At 39.3% G+C, this 19,093-nt stretch overlaps 1 protein-coding gene across 3 annotated transcripts in view; it reads right to left on the bottom strand.

Moving 5' to 3' along the window:
- LOC134528080 (sodium/potassium-transporting ATPase subunit alpha-like) overlaps positions 1–15,717 on the bottom strand; it is a 96,101-nt gene extending 80,384 nt beyond the window's left edge. For 2 of the 3 annotated variants that reach the window (XM_063361328.1, XM_063361329.1), the window contains exons 1-3: positions 15,537–15,717; positions 10,111–10,227; positions 8,094–8,300 (exon numbers count right to left, since the gene is read on the bottom strand). In XM_063361328.1, the coding sequence (XP_063217398.1) occupies positions 8,094–8,300; positions 10,111–10,227; positions 15,537–15,605 (393 nt within the window). In that variant the 5' untranslated portion in view covers positions 15,606–15,717. Of the gene's footprint in view, positions 1–2,864; positions 2,943–8,093; positions 8,301–10,110; positions 10,228–15,536 lie in introns of those variants that run through there. The other variant, XM_063361330.1, reaches the window with a different exon arrangement.
- Positions 15,718–19,093: the final 3,376 nt, after the last annotated feature.

The following is a 19,093-nucleotide window of genomic DNA, read 5'->3' as shown; positions in this document are numbered from 1 at the left end:
CAAGGAATTACCCTACAAAATTACACTTGGTTAAAAATGAGCGCTCTGACGCACTGTCTCTAGTTTAAGCCCTCACGCCAGCCGAGGTTAAGGGGGAGGTTGATTGGAGACGGCCAATCCCGAAAATTGCTAATTTGACGGCGCCCGTATTCACCTGTGTGAATCGCGGCCCGCAGTTAAAATAGGTGCAAAGCTTTACACGTAGCTGTCGTCGGTGCCTGTGCACTCGACATTGAATGTAAGTTCATTGGTATAACCACACAAGTTACAAAAGAACCTTGGAAGAGCTGGGGAGGGAGGTGGCAGTCACGTGACCGAAGCTTCTGGCGGGGGTGGGGGCCAGTGGAGCTGTCGCTCGCTTCCGGGAAACAGTGGCCCGGTGCCGTCAGCTCGCGGTCCTAGTTACACGATCCAACGCTATCCATGGCATCAACGTTGGGTCATAAGTCACGGATTTTAAGTGGCACGCCGTTGCGGGGACAGGCACGGGAGATTTTGTACAATGTGGTGACACATTTGAAAGAGCAAAAGCGATTACATAATTTGAAGTACAACATTGTCGAAGCAACAAGTGCTGCAACAAGGGTTTCTCAGTCAACTGTAAAAAGAATTTTGGCAGAAGGTAAAGTAAAAAGCAAAAATAGTTTGTTTTTCTACTCCCACGGGAAAGAATATGGAGCGAAAAAAAAGAATCGAAGTAGATGACTTTACGTGCGGCGCTATACGGCGGAAAATTCACGAGTTTTACACCGTTATAAAAACAATTCCAACATTAAAGAAACTGACCAGGGCATTACGAGAGGGCGGAGTTTTAAATTGTAGTAGAGAGTACTTGCGGCATTTGTTTAAACGTATAGGATTTAGGTGGAAGAAATGCCAATCAAAAAGAAAGATTTTGGTAGAAAAGCCGGAAATTTCTGCTTGGAGGGGGAGGTATCTACAAACAATTCGTAAATATCGAAATGCAGGTAGAAATATCGTGTATGTTGACGAAACATACCTACATGCAACACATTGCGTTAATTTCTGCTGGCAGTCGAGCACTGAAGTAGGTGTAACAGAATCAATTGGCAAGGGGCCACGTTCGATAATCGTGCATGCTGGTGGAGAAGAAGGCTTCGTTTCTAATGCTTTATTAATTTTCAAATCAAAACAAAAGTCTGGTGATTATCATGATGACATGAACTACCAAAATTTTTCTACCTGGGTAAGACAGAAGCTACTTCCAAATTTACCTGAAAATAGTGTCATAGTTCTAGACAATGCCAGCTACCACAATGTCCAAATAAATAAAAATCCTACGACCACTTCTCTGAAATCTGGCATCCAAGACTGGTTAAAAGCCAACAACATTAAATTCTCTACACACATGACCAAAGCCGACTTGCCACTTTTGGTAAAATCCCACCAAAGCACAAAAAGATTCAAAGTGGATCAAATAATAGAGGAGTGTGGCCATGACACCATTCGTTTGTCTCCATACCACCCGGATTTGAATCCGATTGAACTAGTGTAGGCAGATTTCAAAGCAAAAGTTTGCGAGGAAATATCTATATCTTTGGATGATAAACGAAAGCTGTGTGAGAAGTTATTATGTTCCTATACGGTGGAACAGTGGAAAAAGTGCTGTGATCACGTTAAAAACATTGAAGCCGAATATTTCAAGAACGATGCAATAGTGGACATCGAAATCGACTAGATAATAGTGAATCTTGACTCATCATATGGCGAAAGTTCTTCGGGTGACACAGGATCTAGCGCTACAGAAACGGCCGAATGTCTGAACTCAGACTCGAGCTCGGAATAGGTGAGTCGCGTTCAAATCAATTTTAACCGTACTTCCCTGTTATACATAGTTATAAATGTTTTTGAACTTTTACAAAAATTCCTTTGCAAAACTAATTGCCAACGGTTTCGAATCCCGACTCTGGCGTTCTAGATGGTAACCGTGTTTTCCAGAAATTAAACAACAGTTAAACGATGGGGTGGTTCCTAAACAAAGAACGGCGCAAGACCGCAACATAACGATTTTTAAACTCTCAACTTTCTAGCGTTTTTCTCTGGAGTGTCCGCCTTCTTAATTCATAACAAATCCTTTCCGATAATGCCAAATGCTCAAAATGTGTATCTCAGGACCCGGGTTTACCTTTTTGCTGCGTTTATTTTATTTGTGTGCGGGCGTCTGTCTTGTTTGTTTTAATTGACAGTAAAGTTTGTTATTCGTGTTTGTAAAATAACTTGTTAAATAACTTACGTTTCCTTTGTAGACGATTGGCGTATTGGAAAAAGCTGACGAAATCCTAGTTCCCAATAGAGAAATCTCATTCAATAGTTATTACATTTAAAATAACTTAGTTTTTTTCTTGCCATCCTTTTGTCGTTGCGGGTTTTTTGTTTATATACTTAGCCTTACTCTTTACATTCTTAACAATAGGCGTACAACTTAGAGTGAGCGAGATGAGCTCACATACATACAAAAGGTATTATATACTTGAGTGTTGCCCGCACAAAGCTGCGGCGAAGAGTTATTTCTTCGTACAGAGTTTACTTTGCTACTGGCCAACTGCGTGGGTACGATACCGTGTTCGTGTAAGTCGGGCCGACGCGACGGACAAGGGCACGGGCGGAGTCACTCCCTCCCCCTACCCTCCCTCGACGGTCCTCGGGAACTCGCGCATGCGCAGTGAAAGGTCCAGCTCAGCGGGAGTCGGCCCTTACCGTAATGTGAACTACGCCGCATAATGTCTCGTGAGGGGAGTTTAAAGTTAAGCTGTTGGGTTAGGCCCTACACCGTAAAAGAACCGGGGACGCACGGGGAGTTTACGTAAACGAATAAAATAGGTTTGGTTGATGACTATAATTACCAGAAGTACTGCTGAGTGTAGAACAAAGGATGATGGCTCCCCGAGGAACACACGTCCGCCCCGGTCCGCGAGTCGCTCTGTACTGGCGTCTGGCCTTGGCGCGAGGGAGGGCCTCGGCGTTCTCTCGCGCCAAAGTTGCTAGTTTCGTTATTCGGAATTTATTTCAATAATAATAAGCTGAGAGCAGCTCTAAATTCATACATTCATTATTCTTAATTAATCTGATTGGCAGATGGTCTTTAATAATTACTGTTAATTAATTTGTTTAAATTAAGTTTAAATGTTCAGAGTCACACCAGAGACTGTTCGTCGCTTGCTGTCTGCTCCAGTGGCTATATAGTTATACATAAAAAAACGGGGAGATAATTTTTTTCGTTAACACAACACTATAATTAATTAAGGCTGAAGGCTGCAAAGGAGGCACTCACAAACTCATTATGGAAAGTTCAAATGTGAGTGACTCGGGCACTCCTGCGTCGCACTTTCCTTGGGCGGGGGTTTTAATTAATATTGAAGTTACTATTAAATTATGTTTGATTGTTAATGAACTGAGGTCGAGGTGTTTAATTAATTAGACACGGCCCTTGGTTCTACCTTGGCATCGGAGGCTCGCCTTACTCGGGTGGGCCATGGCTAGGGGTGCGTTCCGTTAGCAGGGTCGGATACTGGAGGGTGAAGGTCGGGCTTTGGGTGGCCTTCGGCTGGACGACGTCACATGTATGTATATTTCAATACAAATAGTTCAGTTCATCTACCCTCCAACAATATTTTTGCGTTCTTACAGTAAGATATTAATGTAAAAACAAATTACTCTACCAGTTTAGTACAAAAAAAAACCCTCACTACGGAAAAAAAAAACCATCGCCCGGGCATAAGCACCACCGACCCCCCTCTAGTTTATTCCCTGTAGAGAAGTTCTCCAGAGATTAAACAACAATGTATCTCGGTTCATCGGCTATTATTTAATGTTTTATTATATCACATACCTAGTGAGATTAAATAAAAAAGTGGCATGATGGTTATAAGGATGGCAACTGTAAACTACTAATAAAATCCCTCAATGATTTAATACTATATAGATTAAGGAATTTAACTCTTGAAATGCAAAATAGTAATTAAAATTCAGAGTCAACACATATCCACAAATTAATACAGTAGGACGATAGCGCTCAGGTCAGCACATATATTTAAAGTCTATACACATAAATTAAATCAAAAATTTATCCTTTAAATGTACCAAATTATTCTTAATACTTGTTACTTATGTTCCTATTATAGCAGTTTAAGTTTTCTTACAGATACACACACATATATATACCTGTAAAATTGATACAGTATATATATATATATGTATATATATATGTATATATATATATATATATATACTGTATCACTTTTACAGGTAAACTTTCCTGTAAGTTATATCAAAGAGACATAATTATATTGAGGAACTAACATAATAAGATAGGTTCTAAAAATGTTATTGTTCATTTCTATAATGCTTTAACTAGGTAATTTATATTTTGTGTTTATTATTTTTTTATTTTAAGCATGCACATATCTCCCTGTTTTCGGTTTTAGCTGTCTGAACCTTCTGAGTCATCCAATCAATATGATTTCCGTAGTTGATCTATGCGTAGTTAAAATTTAGTTAACTGCATGTCAATGCTTTGGATAGTGTCATCATAACATGGATCCAAGTCTGTTTGGCAAGCACTCAGACCTTAATAAACAAATTGATTTCAACCATCGGTGCTCACTCTGGTCGCTCCGGTGTTTGTGTGTTGACGCTGGCCCAACCGGGCGTGCGTATAGGATAGGGCTGAGCAGCACGCTGAACACTACCTAGAGCAGGGGCCCTATGCTGGAGTTTTAAGTCGTATGCGAGTTGCCAGCCGAGTGGTCTTTTCCGATCGGTTTGATGCTTTGGTATGCACGAACTGTTCCAGTTTACTCGTGTGCGACTCGAGTGTTCGGAATGGAAACCGAGGGGTCCAACTCGAATGAGATAACCATTACGAATGCGAAAAGTCACGAAAACAGTGAAAATGGCGGAGTGGTTGGATGTGTTGGACATTGAAGAGCTTGAATTAGCTGAAATAGAAGCAGCTAGAAACCCTCGTCGATTCCTAGAACGGAAGGATGCGTTTGAACTGGACGACAACAAATTTGTTAAGTGGTTTCGTCTTAACAAGCGGTGTGCCGGAGACCTGATTAGCAGTCTGGAAGAGGTTATGCCGGCACCTTCTCGTACAACTGCACTTTCTGTTGAAACTAAAGTAATTGTTAGCACCTTATAAAAACCAAAGAAGCCCTATTGTTATCTTTATGTGCTTGCTTATGTGTAGTTTCGGTGACAAAACAAATGGTTCGTTAGCTGTCAGAGTGCAATGTTATGCAGAAGGCAGTTAGGCCTTTAGTACATTTTTAATATAATTATTGACTGAAGTCAAACACTAAAGCACCATTAACACAGAATGGCAGTTTATCCCTCCTTGGAGCATACCTGAATTAAGTTACCAGTTACAATAAATAGCTAATCAAAGACAAACATAGTAAACCACCTGTTTAAGCATTATACAGGTTTAAATAGGTAGGCCTATTTCAGTTATGTTAAAATGCTTGGTTTGTTCCTGTGACAGTGGTAATAGCCTGGCATATTTAGTTACAAGTGAACGTCTATGTATTGTGTGTATCCACATTAAAATTAGCCTATGTAGCCTGCTCCCTAACGCCAAACTGAACATTAATGGTTAGGCCTACATGTTCATTACAATACTGTAAACACAACACTAGTTACGGCTACTTAGGGCGCGGTTACACGGGACCCTGAACTACTTCAGGTGAACATGTTTAAGTAAACACGTTTACAAACGCGAAAGTGTACGGTTACACGGTAGTTGCTGAAAAGTGTGTTCAGCTCTAAAACCGATTGTCTACTGTCAACGAATGTCTGTTGTTGATCTCTATTTTGTATCCAGAAAACGCGGGATTTTCACACTTGTTTAAACAGTATTATCAGCAGAAATTGAATGTGTTTTCATATTGCTCAACACTTTTTTACAAATCGGGAATTCAAATAACATGCACAGTAAAACAATTTAAACTTATTTTTTATTATTGTTTGAGCGAGAGTGTTAAGTTTTAAGATAATTTAGGTCAGGATCAATTTTAAAAAAGTATATAATTACCTTTTGATATTTTTTTTTTGCATTCGGTAAAATATTACTCTAACTTGTGCCAGGAACACTTTCCATCTTGAATTTCTGGAAAGAACTGTTTATATTCTAAACAGCCAATCAGAGGCTAATGTAGAAGATATGTCGATCTGAACTACTTTGCCAACCTGTTTAAGTTAAATGAGAAATGGCCTCGAACGAAACATGTTTAGACTGTGTGTAACCGCACTCAACAGCTGAACATGTTCACCTGAAGTAGTTCAGACTCCCGTGTAACCGCGCCCTTAGTCTTAATTTTGGTAAATATGTACAGTAGCGGTATTTGCGAAAAACAAAATGCTAAAAATCCGAAAATACTTTTATTATATGCTCTTTAACTTCTTCTTTTCAATAAACCCGGCGGAGATAAGAAATTCCAAATACTTTAGGAGATATCGAATTTTTTAATATTCATATTTGGGCGATATTTGTTAAAAAAAAAAAATTAATTCCGAAAATACTTTTATTCTGTGCTCTTTAGCTTCCTCTTTTCATTAAACCCGGCGGAGATAAGAAATTCCAAATAATTTAGGAGATATCGAATTTTTTAATATTCATATTTGGGCGATATTTGTTTAAAAAAATTAAAATCCGAAAATACTTTTATTCTGTGCTCTTTAACTTCTTTTCATTAAACACGGCGGAGATAAGAAATTCCAAATACTTTAGGAGATATCGAATTTTTAATTTTCATCACAATACCTGTGCTTTCATGCGGCGTTCAGGACTGTTGCTTGTTTACGAGTATGAATTTTTTTTTTTCGCGACGTACGTGAACGACTACATCATTTTCTATTAATGACAAAGGAATTGTACCCGCCTCTAACTTAGGCGAGTTTTTAACGTTTCAAATTTTAATGTTTTATTTGTTACTTTGATATTGTTGCGCAAGTAATAAGTAAAAAAAAAAATTACGTGAGTTCCTACTGTTCAGCCTTTGTCCTGGTTTGTTAGGTCAGGTCAGCTACATTATAAATACTTTAAAACTGAACAACCATTAAAATTAATTCATATTATTTTTAATGTCAGTTTAGTTTGAAAGTATTTATAATGTAACTGACCTGATCTAATCGACCATTTTAATTAATTAGGCATTCACGAACACACGGCAAAATAAAAAAAATGTTTTGATAAAGAGTTTGTCTCTTCCTACCAAACACGACAACAAACGAAACGGCGATCGTTGATTGGCCAGTTGGAACACGAGCAGAGTAGCCATCCTGACAAATTCACAGTTCTCTCCGAATTCGCACAATCCACTCGACTTCTCCGTCTCGAAGACTTTTGTGTAAGTCGCATGCGACAAGTAGCACCTCGAGCATAGCAAATGTCGAACACACCAAGTCGTATGCGAGTTCATCACTCTACTCGACTCGAATGGTCTATGAAGTCGAACGATTTCGAGCATCAGGGCCCAGGACAGTGCAATGCGCTGTCGACCACCACATCGATTGTCACCTGTATTTTAGGATAACATGTACCCGCACACCTTAATGTGCCTAAACGTATCTTGTATCCGCACGCAGTCAGAGGATTAAACATAAACAGCACTTATCCGCACCCATACCTTCAAGAAAGCTCGGGTCCACGACACGAGCATCGTAAGAGTCCGCAGTGGCAAACAGACCCCGTTGCCTTCCACCGACTGTCTCCCTGCGACACGCAACAACCAGGTCTCGACCCCCGCGCAGGGAACAGGTCACTTCGTCGTGTTCGTGGTCCGAGAGTGTGACAAAATAAACAGCTCTTACCAGTACCTTCGACTTTCAGTTCAACAAGAGTTAGTGATGTCTCAAGGAGTCGACACCCCTGGGTTTCTTGTCTGCAATGCTCTACTGCCTCATTTGCCATGTGGTGATGTCACACCCAAGAGAAAGACTCTACTTTACCGTGAACTAATGCCAATAATTATCTGCTAGTTGGCACCCAGCTCATCAACAAAGCCATAATTTCTCCCCCTGGCAAGGCTGCATAAGGCAGTATGCGGCATAAATCATATAGTAATACTCACATGATCATCACTAGCTTTTTCCTCCACTGTTGCAAATTCTATAAAATAAGCAAGGAAACACAACATAGCGCCAACCCACAATAGCATGGAAAAACCACTAAATAGTATTCTGCAGAACTTCACCCATTCTGGGGTCTGTTTTGGAGGAGCCAGGGCATTTGGACCAAAACGCTTCAATCTTGATGCTGCTTTGTTGTGTGATATACCCTAAAATAACACACACACACACACTATTAATTAATAGGAAAACCATCTTTGCAACTCCTGATAGTCAGTGTTATATATTTCATTTATTTAGTTGAATAATATAAGAAAGAATAAATTAATTTAAGTAGTATGGACTCATTAGGTACTGCAATTAATCTTCAGACAGTATATGTAGCCTGAGGATATTTAAGTCACGTGATATTAAGCAGGAGTATTTCCTACAGTTGGAACAGCATACATTTTTTTACTCGTGCCAGGAAACAAAGTGCGTGTAAATCTTGTAAAGCCTTTTTAATCTGCTTGGTAATCGGACTTTGACGTGTACTTTAATGTTCAAGCAAGCATAGCTCTCTTTTAGGAATTAAGATGTAAAGAATCATTTGCATCATATAATTTAATTATGAGACTTGCTCATAATGAGACACTTATCTCCACTGAAACATTCTATTTCTATGTCTCGTCTAATTTTAATCACCCTTAGCAGGCTGCATTAATTCTGATGTCTTGGACTATGTTCACAATACATTATGTCCTACCACAACTTAATGATGCCCGACATACTATTAACGATTGCTGCGAGGACTACAGCGTCACAATCAGCTTGACACCGCGACTTTGTGGCTGCAATACTCCATCATTGCACAACCTGATTCATATTCTCCATTTGTTCAGAGTCAAATTTACTAGATAAATTACTGCAGCTTGGAACAGTAGTAGAACATAGGCAAAGAATACATGTCTTCCGTTCAGATTTAAGTTTTTGTTGTACTCAAATATTACTTATGGCAAATTACGTTGTAGACCAGTGTATTTTATATTGTATACTTTTAGGGTACTGCAGAGGTCCCAGGGTCTAAATGCCAGTCTCAGTTATCCAGAACATTTTCTTAAGTATGGCTTTATTTCCCTTCATTAGCGAGATCATTAAAAATATGACACTGCACAAATCAAGGGCGTATGAATAATGAACAAAACAAAGTGTTAGGCACAGAACTAGCTCTGCACATTTTAATAGTAATTCCGGGAGATCATGGAAACCGAAAACAGGATTGTAGGACCGAGATTCGAACTAGCATCTTCGATACAATGAGTCCAATGTTACACCACTGCGCCTACTCGGTAGGGGGTGTCCAAAACTCATTGATAATCATCACGTAGTCTAACTAACGACTATAAAGGGGCTCAACTATTTAGGGGTGTATTTGGGTTAGTGAGGCGGCATGGTAAAGTGTGACTCTCGCTGAAGCTTCTAGCTCGGTATCGCCTCCAAGCATAAGACTCTGAACTGGCGCACAGTCTTCTCATTGTGCATAGGACAACTATGAGTTTTGAGCAGTAATCATAACATTATGTGGCGGAGACATGAAGTTAAAAGTGTATTATGAATCCTTTGAGTTCTTTCAAGAATCTTCACCAGATGTTTCATGCCTAAACATTATTCTGAGAACACACATTTTAGCTATATTCACTCTTCTAAAAATACAGTTTAAAAACTAAATATGGAAACAGAACTACTCATCCACCTTCAGCATATTATTAAATATTTTTCTTTATCAGACCCCACTCCGATATCTTAAGCAGTTTTCAGATCACTAGGTTTTATCTTAAGCTCTGGCACACCATATTTGTGCCCAAGTAGGCATGACCCTTAAAATCAAACCAAGAATATGTTTTTTAATTTATTTTTGGCATGTTAATGTCTAACAATAAAAATTCAGTTCAATGGCACAAAGGTCTGATGTCAAATTTTATGCTTACTAGATGATTGAAAATATATGTGTAAATAAATTAAGTTGTCCAATTTACTCACCACTTCTGTGTTTGTCCTGAATCGCTGACACAATTCCTCTATAGATATCCTATGAGTGTCAATGTCTAGCTCTTGTTTCAGATCTTCTGCATGTTCCTGTTTCTGTTTTTGGCGGATCTAAACCACAAGAAATGGAAAACCACTATTAAACAAGATCGTAGCACGTTATATTAGTAGTACCCGAAAAAAAGAATAAAGCAATTAGGATAACAATGTACCTTTTTGATACATATATAAACTACACTGTAAATGTAAGCATGTTGGACAAACAGTACAATATTACATTATTTTAAACATAGGATTTAAATTCGATTTAAAAACAAACACAGTGCATTCATCAGGTGTAACTATAAAATTAGGATAGATTGGTGTATTAGATTGAACACTGTGTCTACATCTGAGTAAACATAAATAGGCGAAGGGTAAAACTTGAAATGGAGCAGTGATGGTGTATATTTGTAAAATGTAAGGAGTATTTAGAGAAATCTCAATGACTCATGGCCATGTTCATTATGTTTACCCACTTGGGAGAAATTTGTCTCGACCCCACTGGGAATTGAACCCAGGCTACCTTGGTGAGAGGCGGGTAAAGCTATGGCCACACAGGGTGCTATGCTCTTAAAACATAGCCAGCTACATTTCAGGTGTCACAGGCCACACAAAGCTGTGTTCGCTGTGTTCGCTATGTTGGCAATCCTAGCAATATCGCCGGGTATTTGGTTCCCGGCTATTTTCCTAAACATAGCTGACTTCGCGCATGTGCAGATAAGCAAAAACATCTATTTTCGTGCGGAATTGTACCGTATTTTTGCATATGCTTTTTATGAAGTTTAATTTTTCTCAGTATTGTGCGTTAAATAGTCATGCCGACTGCCCAGATTCATTGAAGGATTACAAAAAATATCCATGTTTATGGAATAATTCGATGGCTGAATATAGAAGGCAGAATAAGCTGGACAATGCCTGGGATTTGGTTGCAAGGCAATGCAATCAATCTTAATTTAATTTATTCTGAAATAATCCATAAATTTGGTTTCGTCCTGACACTCAACTGCTTCATCAAGTGATAAAAAAAATTTTTTTCTTAAATTCATGAAGCTATTTCTTTTTGCGTTTACATACTAAAAGAGCCAGCATAATATTAGTATTACCGGGATCATCACATGAATCCCACGGGATGCATCTCTCCAACATCGCGAACTAGACTGGTCTGTCTGACCATCTGGCGCAGCGAACATAGCAAATATCGCGAATGTAGCTTAGCTTTCTATGTGGCCTCGGCTTTATCCAACCATTTAACTTTTGTGGGTCTTTAACCCAGAACCGGTGCAAGGTAAATTGGCGCCTTAGGCGAAAAACCTTAATGGGCCCTCCCCCATCCCCCCCCCCTCCCGGCCGGACACCCCAAAACAATTTCCCTCAAAATACATCACGTAAGACTAAGATTTTGTCAACAATCAAATGTAAGCAGGCTTGTATTTTTTTTTTTTACTTTTTTACTTATTACAAATCATAAACAGGTCACTTATATCAATACTAGCTGCAGTACCCGGCGTTGCCCGGGCTAAACACATGGAGCTTTATTGTCTGCGAGTTAAAGCAAACTGGATAGCGCTATATGACAGTGTGTTGGACATAGAGAAGTGTCACAGAATTACTGTTTGTATGTTTATGACCTATGATTTTTTGTTTACATGTGGCGATCGGTTATTTATAATTTATTATTAATTATAAATTATTAAGACCATTAATAGAAATAAAAACTATCCTATCTCTCAAGTGGGAAAAAATTACACATAAATGCCAATTTTCATCGAAATCGGTTGACTTGGCGAAGAGTTCACTGGAAACAAACATCAGGACACTGGATTTATATATATATATATATATTTTTATATATATATATATATATATATATATATATATATAAAGATATAAACATTCCAAACTGTTACAAAAATACATTTTCATCTAGTTTCAATAATCGTTAAACATATTATATCAGCTGTTATGTGTCGTGCTGCGCCGCCCCCAGCTACTTGGCGCCCTAGGCGGTTGCCTAGTTCGCCTATATGGACGCGCCGGCCCTGCTTTAACCATGCCTTGAAGCATACTTACTAGAACAGTACTGGAAGCGCGACTCCCAGCCATGTTTTTAGGCCAGCACAATATCGGAAAGCACCAGATACCTCCGCAAAAGCACTGTTGTGTTTTTGCAGCAGTATTAAAGAGAAATGGTTCCACAAACGCAGGGTGTAAATAAGGTGTTACATTAATGTTTGTCGGCTATCTGGTACTTACAACATTCCTAACATATGAATGATTTTTTTCTCATGTCATGGAACATGTAAGTTTAAAATAAACATTAAGGCGAACTGAGGAAAAGATAGAGTGATGATGTCATCATTTTAAATACTGCTTTGATTTTAAGTCAATTTTCATTGAAGTTATATGAGAAGTTGTGCCGAGAGATGTTTGATCTGCTCGCCGCATGGGTTATAGAGTGCTACAGATGTTCGCTAGGTGATCGAGTTCCCTTTGTAGAGCGGGCTATCTCTGAGATATTGCGTTTATGGCGATAGCTCCTATCGCTGCTCATGTTTGTATTTCCACTGCTGTATCTAGCACCCGCATTTCTAGATTTATGGCCACTCTCAGTCGTGAAAACATAATTTTGGACGTATTCACTTGCAACTTCCAGGCCTCAGAAAAATTATCCTGGTTTACAATACGATCGGAAAGGTACAGAATATTTCCTCACCTATCCCGCAGAATATATAACTGTATCAACTAACGGAAAGAGGGAGAGTTTTGGTTCAGTGATACTGTGTGTGAATATTGGCAACGTCTGCGGTTCTGTAGCAAAAATAAAGCTGTTTGTACGGTAAAAAGACTTTAAGAGAAAAGAAAGACAAGAGCCGGTGGTTGCTACGTGATATGCAAGTCGATAGTGGTGAATGAATATTCAGGAACACTCTCCAGTTGCATATGTAAACAATAGCATAGCTAGGTAATATTTCACTCGAAGTACTAAATGGACCAATTAGTCGTTTTGTTAAAAAAAAGGATAAAAAATGACTCGAATCTAATGAAAATACAATAATGAAACAGTTTCACTGCGATAATGTTCAAATTACAAAGTGAAATTGTACATTTATTTGACTCCCAGACTCGATTTGACCTTTTAACTCTCAGGGTACCCTTAAATGTTTAAATCGCTGGAAATAGTTTAGACACATAAAATTTTATGTTAATAAACGTTTATCATTTGTAGCATTAAAATAGGTAGGTACCTATTGTTAAAGCAGTTTTACTTGCACATGTATCTAAATTCATAATTTTTTTTAAATATTATTGTGCTTGAGATACGTTTAGAAAAAAATTCTCAAGTCGTTATTTTCATGTATATGAGAGTTACCACATTTTACTGACCAAAAGTTAATTTTGCTCCTAACACTTACAACTCTCAGGGAGCAAACGAGACTTCGAGTAAAACAAACCTTACATTACTTCAATGGTGCAACTAGCCATGTGACCATATTGGGTCAGCAGCCAGATCAAAGTAGTTATGGTAGAGAATTTTTGGTGGAGGTGCTTGTTCGTCTATTAAAATAAATATGAGAGGGAACAAGTTCAAGTTCAATATATTATAATTTTTCTTAGATATACAAGTATCATTACATTACATTTTCGGCAACTGGTACACATAATTATGCTATGGGCCCTGTCAATTATACATTTTCACTTTTTAATCAAGAATACATACGGGCATAAACTGACGTCGTCCCGACCATGGCCTCTAAGCCCGTGCTCCGCACCGCTAGTACCAGATCCCATTTTCGGAGCGGGAATGAGTCAGGCGAGCGCCTCGGGCGTTACCCCAATAGACTCAAAGAAACTTAAAGGGCACGGAATCCCGGGGGCTCGAACCCATAAAACAATTAAGGGACAAGACACTAGGATACAATTACTAATTACCAGACATTAAACAAGTGCGTCGTAGCCACTCCGTGCGAACACCGCACGCACGGAGTAGACAACGAACCTCAATAGCAGTCACTGCGGCCACTGGCCTTAATTAAAGTGCCCGTGACAATGATCAAGTCGGATTAGGAGAAATCCCACTAATACAGTTCACAGGGAGATAATATGTTAATTAATTTACAGTCGCCAAATTTATGCCACAATTGAAATAATTAAATACCTACTCTAAAAGAATTGTTAAGCCTTAAGCACCCAATTACCAGGTGCTACCTTTTAATTGGGCACCTGAAACGTGTTTTTAGGTTTTAATAGAGCAAATTAAGTAAATGTAAGTTTTTGGCGCCAACTCACAAAGGAGGTGAAATGTTTCCCTCCCTTGCGAGGCGGCCATGTTCGGAGTCTCCAACCACTCCGCGCCGGGTCAAGACGTGTGTCCGTGAGCAGCCTTCAATTTAGTTCCACCGATCGTTCATTCTGTAGTCACTTTAATATCTAAACCTTTTCTCTTACTTCATAGCTGCTCACGTCGACTCGGCGTGTATTTTGCGGACCCGGGCTTATCTCGACCGTTTTCGTTAGTGGTTCCGCACCGCGTCGCGGACCACGCCACTTACGGCACTGGCCGACTCCAGCCAACACGCTTTCGCTAGACCGCCGCGCATACGCCTGCCGGCTGCAACCACGTCCACAAGTAAGTGTAAGGTGTGATTTAAGGTCACGCTCACTGAGCCACCCTAAGACAGTTAACTTTCGGTACTGGCCGTCTCCAGAACACTCGTAACCGCGCCCCGCGAGACTGCCGCGGCAAATTTAATTGTGTTATGTTAGTGTCGTGTTTTGTTCTGTAATAAGTGTGTGTTAATGTAACTGTACAACGGCTCAGACGCCGCATAGCGCATTCGCATAGTGTTTCTAGCGGTTCTGACACCGCGTAGTGTACGCATAGGGAGTACCGCGTACCCATGCGTACCACCGGAGAAGTCCGTGAATTAAACGAAAATTAACATAAACGGTGTCGCTTACGATTATTTCGCTTCACTCCGTCCTCCACACGTCCGAGCGGCCTCACAACCAAGTAGGGGAGTTCAGGATAGATTTCAAGCCGCGTGCCTGGCGGGGGCAGAGTACCCGCGATCCATCACCAACTACCTAGTGTCTCACTAGCCTGGCGCCCCCTGAACAGCAGTATCGCGACGCCCGTAGCGCCCGTCAGGTACTTCCCGGGCCTTCTACAGAGGCCGGGTGACGGCAAAGTATACTCACATAAAATAAGATATATCATTTATGCCACAGAGAAAAAATGCAGAGACTTAAAAGGAGTGTGAATGAGCGAACTTGCAGAAAATATTAAAATTTAATATTATTTTGCGAAATTTTGCCTTAATTTTACACCATAAATCTAAAACTTCCACGAAAATATCACCAAAATATTTTATACTTACCAAAGTTGACCACAGACGTCTGATCACACGCAAATCTTCATTGGTTAAAATAAATGATTGAGAAGCCATTTATGAACAATATTACACAATATTTATAATCATCTGTAATTAAGGAATGAAACCATAGAAAAATGCATAGAACATGGTTGTTTATAGACTGCTTTCTTCCATGGTGACGATTGAAGCAAAGCGACGCAGCGCTCCAAGTGCAGTATTATAGTATGGTAATTGTGAATACAGTATGGTCAATAGGTGTATGTACCGTGTGCGGTAAAGCTTTTACAGAACTACTATAATTCTATTAGATAAAACATTTGTATTGCGTATTTAAATTCTCAGAAATGTCATGTACATTTAACTCTAACATATAGCTTCTTGAATTGAGAAGTACCTAACTACAAAATGTATAATTAGAATAGTAGCATTTTAAGCTCAAGTTAAATGTAACTAAATGTTAAATTTCTATATTTTAGCAGTAGGGGAGACCGGGGCAGGTTGGCACACTTTTGGTAAATTTATTTTTTAAAGATATGATATTAACATACGTTAAATTTTTGTGTGGTTAACAAAAAGAATAGACATTAAAGCACATATTGAAATTACTAGATTTAAGTAAATATCAATATGAAGTTTTCAAAATAACTTTTATTGAAGTAAAGACAAACGTGACAACGTGCCCCGCTATTGAGGCAAGTTGGCACAGCACACAAATATCAAAAGCTTGTAATAAATAATCTGGAAATTTAAAATAACCCATAACAATATATCAATATAAAATAAACACAAAAATAAAAGTTAACTAACTTGTTTCTTTGAACAATATACGTCCGTAAACAAGATCATTTTCATAAGTTTTTCTCGCATCTGAAACACACATAAAATAGAGTCACCGGAAATGCAGTCTTCTTGTGCCCATTTATGACACTTGGTACACTGCACCCATTCTTGACTGCATTCTGAATTGCTAAATGCACCTAAGCAGCAAATACAAAGGCAGTCCTCAGCTTCACCATCACTTTCCAAAGGGGAAGAGCTTTTTGGAATGCAAATTTTCTTGGAAGTGCGATCCAAAGGAAAAAGATTCTTTGGCGGTTTACCGTTTCTTAAACGGCCTTCTTTCTTTTTTCTCTGAAGATTCCTGTTCCTATGCAAAAGCCCCCTTTATTGGAGTGTCTGTCAAAATTGCTGATTTCCTTTTCTTTCGGCCTTTGCCAGTTTCTTTTCTTGGTCTCTCTTTGGTGAATGGCCTTACCAACTCTGGGGAAGGATACGTAGTCCGGGCAGTAGGTAATCGGGACGAATCAATATGAGTAGATGTCGATGGTATGTTCTCAAAAGGCATACAAAGGGATGTCAAGATATATTAAATAAATTTAAAAAAACTTTTGCAGGCTTACTTTTCATGGTTTAGCATAGCTAAATTGCACCCAGGGCAAAGATGCAGGAACATTCGCCAGATGCTGTAATGGTTATGCTGCCATAGTCTGTGGTGGTGCTGTCATAGCCTGTGGTGGTGCAGCCATAGGCTGTGGTGGTGCTGCCATAGGCTGTGGTGGTGCTGCCATAGGCTGTTTTGGTGCTGCCATAGGTTGTGGGGATGTAAGAGGATGTGGTGATGCTGGCCCAGATAGTGAATGTTTTTTTTTTATAATTAGCGCAATATCTAGCCAGTGTCCTATATGGTATACCGAAATCTTGAGCTGGTCCCCTTATTGAACGGTTCGTTCTTTTTACAGCAAGCAAAGCTGATTCCATTGTTTCAGCTGACACTTGGCCCCTGGTACTCTTCTTGTATGTGCGCGCGCACCATTTTGAAATCTTAGAAACAAACAAACAATTATTTTTAGTATTCATCCTCAGTTTTTGCAAGCAATATTGAATAGACTAGTTGTAAAATATAGCAAATATATTATAAATAATAAAAACATTAATTATTTTTATTATTAATATTGCATAAAAATTATCGGGATATAAAAATGGGCTGTTAATAAATTTTTGAGTTAGGGGGCACGTTGGCACAGTGTGCCAACCTACCCCTTATTTGTTGTGCCAATGTGCCCCATTCCTTGGTTACTTCTTTACATTACCCTCAACAAATTAACAGAACAAAATTAACTCTTCTTGATAGCTAAAAGCAAACCTTAAACAGTTGTCTTTAAGATGAATATATGTATACAAAATAATTACGTTATATACACAATGCTATTCAGGATTTTAAGTTTAAATGCTATTTTACTTACATGTTCAATAAACACAAAAAGTTCTCTCTTCCGCTGAAAAAGTCACAATTTTCAGTACCGTCAACGGAGGGACAAGACACTCGACTGACGCACCTCGTGTAGTACTGGTGGCGCTTTACTGCATCTGTTTGGAGAACTACAGCGACTGTGCCAACGTGCCCCTGATGCCAACCTGCCCCGGTCTCCCCTATATTTACTTTATTTTATTGGTATCTTATTTTTATGTTTGTTGCTTGAAAATATAACTTATTCATGTCGACAAACCTGCCGAACTTTTGAAAGAAGATATGACGCCACTCCCGCTGCCTGATTAAGTTTTGAATAAATATTAAATTGAAAATGATCTCAGGGGTAAAAAAGGGGGTTCGATCTCGTGGCTGCAGGTAGGAGTGCGTCGTTATTTTAAACTATCCGGGCTGTTTAGGCCACCCAGGACGCCTTGAAATAAAAGGGAAATGACTGAGGAAACACTGCACTTTATTACTGCTTAATACACTTTGACGACAGTCGTCGTGCCCTCCTAGACGTAGAGGACGTACCTGTCCACCAACGTGGGGCCTAAGGGAGGTATTTTCCCCATTAGTGCAACCTGAGTGCAGTGCAGTGTCTACGATCAGGGATGCACCCGCGTGCGCCCCGGAACGTCTACAAACGACCATGTGTTTTGTTAATAATTTCTATTATCTTATAATTATTGTGTCATTGTGTTTCCTGTTGTAAATACTCACGAGCGTCCACGTTTTGTATAATTTTGTAATATTTGCATAATTCTGAATAACTTGTGTTTACATTTTTGTATAATAATCTATAATGTCGTCATAACTCTTGAATAATTTGTATTTAAATGATTTTGTATTTATTTTCAAGTGCAGTGTTCGTAATACGTAAACCGCAACCTGGCCCGCCGCGAGTCGCGTCTCTCCCACGCCGGCCTAATTCCCCTTCCCCTCCTCCATGGCCCTCGCGTAGAGTCATCGGGCGGCAGCGTTGCCAACAGTACGGTCCTGACCGTACATGTACGGTAATTTCACTGTGTGTACGGACGTATGGTCCTGCCCTTGGATCGTACGCCATTTCTACGGTCCAATCAACACAAGTAGTATGTGGTTTCTACCCAATAACATATTTGACACAACTGTTTCAATAATATCTAACTAATTTTGAAAATCTCAACATTTCATACACTTCTACGTAGGCCTATAATGGCTACCGTGCGAGGTATACGGCGCTTCGTAATTTTTTACCGAAGGGGAATGCCCGTACTATCTGGTTGGAGTTGGACGCTGATAAAAAAGAGCCAGTAGTAATAGATATATC

The sequence above is a fragment of the Bacillus rossius genome, chromosome 1, assembly GCF_032445375.1.
Source record: "Bacillus rossius redtenbacheri isolate Brsri chromosome 1, Brsri_v3, whole genome shotgun sequence".
Classification (NCBI taxonomy): Eukaryota; Metazoa; Arthropoda; class Insecta; order Phasmatodea; family Bacillidae; genus Bacillus; species Bacillus rossius.
The sequence above is the reverse complement of the archived record's forward strand: the minus strand, read 5'-3'. Positions and strand labels throughout refer to the sequence as shown.